The sequence below is a fragment of the Colias eurytheme genome, chromosome 1 (genome assembly GCF_061535395.1).
Source record: "Colias eurytheme isolate Ceu_HAF_F1 chromosome 1, ilColEury1 Martin Lab GWU primary, whole genome shotgun sequence".
Taxonomy (NCBI): Eukaryota; Metazoa; Arthropoda; class Insecta; order Lepidoptera; family Pieridae; genus Colias; species Colias eurytheme.
The window spans coordinates 6,521,382-6,529,907 of NC_142980.1; the positions used below are offsets into that span (position 1 = coordinate 6,521,382).

The window sequence follows — 8,526 nt, forward strand, 5'->3', positions numbered from 1 at the left end:
TCATTCTATGGATTACATTTCTTTTGATTATCTGGACATAATGCAACCCATATAGCATTTTAATGGCTTGAAAAAAAAACACAGAATTGCTTATAAGCAGTTATAATAATTTAAAATACCTCTAATACATTTAATATTTTTAGAATATGAATGCTCGATTTGATTCCTTAAATACTATTAAGACTAATAAATATAAATATTAAAAATTCAAAAATTAACATACAATAATAATACAGGTAAAACTTACGTTTGACGGACTAATAAACATCAATACATTTATGATCATTAATAATAACTTAATTCAGTCATATCATATATATATATATATATATATATATATATATATATATATATATATATATATATATATATATATATTATAGTATATTATTATGTCTATATTTTGCATTATACTATTAATATTGTATTTATTTTCTTTTCTTCAATTAAAAATATATTATGCCGAATAATTGCTCTCGGGGCTCACTGAAAATCGGTTTTATTGAGATTACTACTACCTATTACAATCAAATCTAATAAATAAAAATATCATTTAGTTTCTCTAAAATACTAAAGACCAGATTCACAACTTGCTGATAGTCACTGATAACTCTTTTTACCGTATAATTTCAAACATTATCATTTAAACTCACAGATAATCTACCCAGAACTTATCTAGGAGTTGTGAAACCGGTAAGATTACTTAAAAATAAAAAAAGATCTAAAAATGTGCGATACGTAATTGAATAACGTGTAGACTACAATTCAAATGGGTCAGGCATTACCGCCAGATATAAGCCCCTTTCTTACAAAAATATATAATTTAACAACGATCAATGTGTGTTTATTCACACGAAAAATCATTAGGAAAAATACAGCTTCGATACAATTAAAATAGTGGTGATAGGTGAGCCACTTATAGTCGATGATTAGGAAAAATCAAATGTCGTCAAATTACAGTCCTGTCGCAACATTAGCTTTCATTGCGATTATTATAATTATTTTATTAGAGGGATCAAGTTGTTAAAATGTCTTCCAGGTTTATGCAAAATGGTGAAGAATATAAACATATCATAGTTCTGTATTATCTTAAATAATCAATTGACATTTTAAGTCGCTTCCACAGCTTTAATTGTATCAAAGCTAACTCTTCCCATTTTAAATTATTAATTAACATTGATAAAAATATGTTACGTTACAAGTATTATATTCTACTAGTGCCTCAATTGACAATAATTATATGTTAAAAACATTTAAATAAATCTTCTAAAACTATGATATATTCTGTTAAATTGCTTTTTGTAGCTTTGGATAAATCAAAGTTAATTAATTTAAACAATAGCAACTGTAGATCTACTATATGTTCTAACCCTATTAAAGACAACTAACACGTATAAAAATAAACGAGATTTCATTAATTACAACCCTACAAGAAAATCCTTATAAAAAAATATTAAAAAATAGAGTAAATACTGAATAAACTCTATTAAATGCTCTGCATATATTTGGTACATTAAATGCTCGACACCGTTCTATAATAATTATAACAATAACACCTTCACAATATATTAGAAATTTAAAATTTGAGCAAACTGTTGATGTACTACGCACTAATAGTTAAATTGTTCGTCTAGAAACAATCACTAGATATAAGTAAGTAAGTACTTGACGCCTTTAAGCGGCAAGTCAAAGAGATTACAATATATTTCTACTAATAAAGTATCCACTTTATTTCAATAACTTTTTTTGTATTTTTATATATTTTTCGTTTCTAAATAGATAAAATCTCAAAGTCTAAAAGCCATGGCGAATTACGTTAAATAGACAAATAGTTCAAATATAGCACGATTAAAAGTTATCGGAGTCAGTTCGTATAGCGTTCGTCACATTTCACTACGCCCACTAGACTTTGGTTCTGAATTGTCTTTTTTATTGCGTCTATTCCTTCGATGTTTGCTGTTAGACAGTATTTCGTAAGCTTGCTGTATTTCCATGAATTTCTCTTGGGCCGCCCGTCTATGAAGCTCATCTTTCACTTTGTCTGGATGATTCTCACGAGACAATTTTCTCCATGTGGATGTTATTTCCTGCTGGGTTGCATCTGGACCTAAACCAAGGACCTGAAAACATACAAGTCATTAAATAATTTAACCCATTTGTCATGATATAGAGAAACACATTGAAAATGCATTAGTAAATTCGCAAACGTCTATTTTTAAAACAATATTTCTAAATGTCGCTATAGCCAATAAATGGAATAAGCGCTGCTCTGTGCAAGTGTTCTTAAGGCTAATTCTCCCTTATTTTTAGTTTTGATTTTAGTTTTTGCTATTTTGATATCAGCAAATCAATCTCTTATTGAAATAAATTTCAAATACATGGTAACCATTCATGATGATCACAATTTTATAATATGATAGTTTGGACGTGGACATTATACGTTTCGATCACATATTGACATATTGAAACAAAACAGCAGTTTCAAACCTTTGCAAAGCAGTATAGATACAAAATAATAAATAAAATTGATGTTTGTTATGCCCAATATATAGATTTTTTTAAACATTCATGTGACCATATCTATATCTATACTAATCTATACTAATATTATAAAGCTGACGAGTTTGTTTGTTTGTTTGAACGAGCTAATCTCAGGAACTACTGGTCCGATTTGAAAAAGACTTTCAGTGTTAGATAGCCCATTCATCGAGGAAGGCTATAGGCTATATATTATCACGCTAAGACCAACAGGAGTGAAGCCACGCGGGTGAAACCGCGAAGCGCAGCTGTGAGCAAATGTTCAATAAGACAAATTAATAATAATCCCAAAAATGTGTGATTTTAGTCTGAAGACTGATCAAGAAAGCTCTTCGCAAATGCCTTATTCCTAAATAAATAATTAAATAGTAATAAAATTACCCAAAATTGTAATTCATCCAAAACCATCTCATATTTCATTTCATAATAATTTAAATGTTTAATTTATAAAACTGTTCATGTTTTTATAACAATATTATTCATCAAAAACATACAAAAATCCATCAATAAAATAATATAGTAAACATTACAAATAACATTTGCTTAGCTGGCTGTTATACTAAAATGTTTTGCTTATTAAAATAAACGCAATTTAATAAATGTAAATAGTTAAATACATGTGAGGAATTTCATTTCTTATACATTACTAGGTTTCCGACCGCGGCTTCGCCGGCGCAGTCAAAGAAAAACCCGCATAGTTCCCGTTCCCGTGGGATTTCCGGGATTGCGTCATTTTCCCGGGATACAAAGTTGCCTATGTCTTTTCTCGGGTATCAAAATATCTCCATACCAAATTTCATGAAAATTGGTTCAGTAGTTTAGGCGTGATTGAGTAACAGACAGACAGACAGATAGTTACTTTCGCATTTATAATATTAGTATGGATTATGCACAAGGGCACGGTAACTAGTTATAACATATTCGCTGCTTGCTCCAGCTTTGCAATAATTTACTTGAAATACTAAAGCCTATTGCTGGTTAAGATAAAGCTTTTTAGTAGTGAAAGATTTTTGTCATCCGTTAAGTATATTTTTTATGATCAACAGAGAAGCAATCGACTACTATCTCGCCTGCAAGAAACTGAAAATGGAGTATAAGATGGAGCGTGCTTCCCGAGAAATCATTGCATATACTTTAACACACATTTTCACTTGTAATATTAGTTTAGATAGATAAGTCGCAAATGCAGTTTCTAATTACATCAAATCAAATAAATCTTGATTTATGAACTAGCAGTCTGCCCCGGCTTCACCCGTGGTACATATTTACGTTTTCTCTACATAAGAACCATCCTCGTACTTCAAGGAATATAATAAAAAAAGAATTATCGAAATCGGTTCAGCCGTTCTCGAGTTATGCGCTTACCAACACATTTTGCGATTCATTTTTATGTATAAGAAGATTAATACATGTTTTTTATAACAATGGATTGAGCTTCAGCCCCCCTTGCTAGGTAAATACATGTGTTAAAAGGGCTTGAGTGACAAAAAATCAATACAAATACTTTAGACGTACCTTATAGGCATTCTGTTCACCGTGGGGATCAGAGAGATCTATGATTTGTTTCCACACCTCATACCAGCCGTGATGCTGCGCGTATTGATATGTATCCAAAAGGCATTGTTTTACATCCAACCACCTACAAATAGATTTGTTTTTAAGAAACAAACAAAGATCTGGCTATATATAATTCGACATTAAATGTATCTAATAAAATACAAACCAGCAGTTTATTTTATTTTACATTTACAAAACATAGACATTCAATCCAAAAGCCTTTAATTTTTACTAAACAAAATAACAACATTGCTGAAGTCTTTAGTCCTTTAAAGTATACTAACCCACTTAAATCACATAAACTATACACATTTGAGTATGAACTTACCACGGACTTGTGAAGAAATGATGCAGTGCCTCATAAATGGGTACTTCATCGCCTTCACTGTCCGTTATAGTGCCGTGGAAGTACAAGTAGCCGCACCACAGAGAGAGGTACAAACACGCGCACACACCCAACACTATAGCCCGTCTGCAAATATCCCTTCATTAGATTGTAGTTTACCATAAGAGAGAATCGAATTTTTAGGACATTATAAGTTTTCTATTATACATTTGTAAAGTAGTCTAATATTTTTGTGTCAATCAATAATTCAAGTTTTGTTTCCCTTTCTGTATTGATAATTGTGTATAAAAATTAAACTGCAAAGATTTATCTTCTATGCCCTGTGTGATTGAGCCGTTTTCTAGTAGTCCCTGGACAAATGTTACCCCTCGACAAATGATAAAAATATAAATAAAGCCAGAGTATAAACATTACCTTGCGATATTATGCCGTTTACGGGGAGTCCTTCTCCATTCCTTGGAAAACGTGTCAAAGGCGAGTGCTGAAGTGACAACCATTGCGGTGAACCAGACTGTTTCATCATAGATATAATATCTTACAGGATATGCTGCAAACGCGGCTAACAGTGGCCACTTCAGACCGCCTTGTTCACGACCTATATTACCTACTGTCCATACACCTAGAAAAGCAAAACACATTCCATACGAAAAGACCAAAGAAATAACAATCAAACATAACTAAACTGATAAACATAAGTTATGGTATTTTTTGAAAATTTTTAAGGATAATAATAAACTGATTATGTCATAAAATAGTCAAGTTTGTCTTTTATTTAAAAGTATACATTTAATTCCTTAAAAAAGAATAATTATAATATTATACAAACTTACCAAGAGCAACAACAACAGGGACAAGCAAATTGAGATATCGGAGATTCAACCCCCAAAATTCATCAGGTGGTACAGCTAACATCATCATCTGGCCCCAAGAGTATCCAACCATCAACATTGTAGTGAAACGATTCATTGAAAATGGAGGCTGTGTGACAGAATTAAATAATTACTCTCAATGCAATATTGTTTATAAAGCATGCATATGCAAACATTGGTAGATACAATGCGTAATATACAATTCCTGAAATATTGAATTTGTAAATAATTATTTTTAAATATTAAGGAGATTAGTTTTGTGCAATAACTACATTGTGAATGTGCTAAAAGTGATATTTATTGCAATCATAGACCTACATTTATAAATAAGAGTGAGTAATAAAAATTGTATTGCATCTTGGGAATTGTATGTAAAACACATTATATTTTGAAATGCATTATTCATGCATTAACAAATGGGTGCAAAAAAGTTGATGAGATCTAGTGAAAAAAAAATATTATATATGAGATGAAGATTTCCTTTTAAGAAATTTAATTAATTTTTTTAATTTTTTGATATATCTATCTAAAATACCCAACATGTCAAAAATAAACACTATTTATCCAAAGTATAAAATAAATACACACACCGGCACAATTAGCGGAACAGAAACCGATACGCGAGAACATCGTCTGGGATTTGAACGAATGGCAGCAGGTTCTCTTTACTGATGAGTGCAGAGTTCTTTTAAAACAGATCAATGGGAGACAGCGAATATGGAGACACAGAGGAGAACGCCAAATATAGTCTAATTTTGAACACAGTGGCTTATGGTGGCGGCTCGATTATGGTTTGGGGAGGGATATGTTTGAGAGCTCGCACGGAGTTAGCGATAGTCACAGGAGGGATCATGACAGCAGATAGATACATCAGAGACATTTAAGAAGAACATTTTGTACCATTTGTCCCATTTATTGGTGACGACTTCATTCTAATGGAAAATAATGCTCGTGCTCATAGTGCACAATCGTTATAGGCATATCTGAGCCACGTAGGTATACCGGTGATGCAGTGGCCAGCAAATTCCCCCGATATGAATCCGATAAAGCATGTCTGGGACTTGCTAAAAAGAAGGGTTAAATCCAGAATGCCACCCCCCAACAATCTGAATGAACTTGGAAACGCATTACCTAAGAAGTGGGAGCGGTTGCCTCAAGAAATCATCGATAACATAATCTGTAGCAAGCCCAGACGAATGGAAACCTAATCAGAGCAAGAGGGGGAAACACTCGTTATTAATTTTGCTTTAATTTTATTGTCAAATCATTTAATGCTTACTTTTTTTATTTTTTTGTGATGGTTCATAATCATCTAAAAATTTCACTTATTTCAAATTTCTTTATTTTTCAATAAAAAATAACGAAGACTTTTCAAAGTCGTTGTTAAAAGATGTTAATCAACTTGTTATTTTGTATCTAATTACATTTTCGTCAAATATATGCGTTATTATCTCATAGTCTCACTTTTTTTTCTGTTCCGCTAATTGTGCCGGTGTGTATATATGTCAGTATGATGTTCACAAATAATGATAATTATTAAAAATGTAGATCTCCATCTTCATTTTCAAAAACATATTTAAAAAAATTGAATTAATATATGAGATGAATTATATTCCACATAATTTATAATATATGTACAATAATGTAAGTTAGTCAATGAATGATATGCCAAATGTTAGTATAAAATCATTATTAACAATACCTTAACCAAAAGCTCCCCATCTCCACAATGTCTGTTGTAAAGATAAAAAATAAATTAAAGATTCCATTGTGCAACGAAATTGTTAATTGAAACGATAAAAGTATGCCTAAAGAAATACATAAATAAAATAGCATTTAGAAGGAGATTGAAATAATAATACAACAAATAGCACAAGAACTTGGGATGTATTATAAAATAGCAATGTCTCTAGGTAACTACTTTTCCTCTTGAAATGAAGTTTCTTTATTGTTAAAGTTGACCTTTGATTTGTATTTGCATTACTTGCAACAATAAAGGCATAAAAATAGTCTTTCAAAGAGACTACCTTGATCTTCCCATTCACCGACCTGAACTTACATTTACAAAGCATCATATATGCATTTGACATGCCATAGTTAAGATTCAATCTAGAAAAGTATAAGATTTCTTCGGAGCAGTATAAATTTTAATAATAATTACCTAGAATTGTATATTGTTACACAATGAACCACATTTTATAAAAGAATAGATATAATTCTTGTTAGATAAACAAAAAATAGGACTAATAGAAGTGCTGACCTTTTAGAAATACGCAGTCAATAGTGAACACAATTTTGTCTAACTATTTTCCCATAGAATCAAATATTAATTGAATTGATCATATTACTACATATAAAATAAAAATACAAAGCATGTTAATACTGTGCTTTTACATAAGCTATCTATTTCATGTGCCCCTCTTTTCGAAGATAAATATGTGTCTTAAAATTAGAATCCAATAGAACCATAGTTACAGTTAATAAGTAGATCTATAAATAATGTTCTATAAAACTTACCTTTTTGTTCCGTTGCATTCTGTTGATTAGTTCTTGGATATACAGGGGATCTTCATTGGCATCTCTCACATAACGCGGTATACGAAATACTTCCCCTAGCCATCCAATACCAAACCCACCCAAGGTTGACCACCATACAAAAGCATGTCTATCGCGACGGAGATAGAAATGATGCAGGCCAAGTATACCCCCAAATAACCAGAACACGTAGGCCCAAACCATCGACTTACGACCAGAAGCTGGATAAACTACTTTAGCAGTCATCGTAGTTATGTTCAGAAGACAAATTTAAATGACGCCCATACACCGCAACAAACTGTAATTGTGTATAAAATAAAATCTTAATGGTTATTTATGAAATAAATTCTTTATAAATTTCCAAATTATCAATACTCTTCTTTATAATAATATAACTTACGTGTTTTCCCAATCGACACGAAATTTAAAAAGCAGAAGATGCACATAAAATAAAACACACACGTCATATATGTCAAAACTCATATGTCAATATGATCATCGATCCTAGACGAACGCAAACCTGCGCAACAAGTGCGCAACTAGGTACCTATTTGGTAAAGTGCAAGTCGTTCCATGAATAACTGGGTTTCTTAATATGGAAATTTTAAATAATATAATCATTAATTTATAAAATTTATGCTATTTAAGTATTTATGGATACAATTGTAACAAAACGACAAA

The 8,526-nt window shown here is 31.1% G+C and overlaps 1 protein-coding gene across 1 annotated transcript; it reads right to left on the reverse strand.

The window, feature by feature from the left end:
- Positions 1-363: 363 nt before the first annotated feature.
- Positions 364-8,324, reverse strand: wus (TM2 and DnaJ domain-containing protein wurst). The gene is made up of 6 exons (XM_090102276.1): positions 7,828-8,324; positions 5,272-5,419; positions 4,856-5,060; positions 4,424-4,567; positions 4,054-4,177; positions 364-2,120 (listed from the first exon to the last, which is right to left on the reverse strand). The coding sequence occupies exons 1-6, from the start codon at positions 8,089-8,091 to the stop codon at positions 1,884-1,886; spliced, it is 1,122 nt and encodes a 373-aa protein (XP_089958402.1). The 5' UTR covers positions 8,092-8,324; the 3' UTR covers positions 364-1,883.
- Between the last annotated feature and the right edge of the window lie 202 nt (positions 8,325-8,526).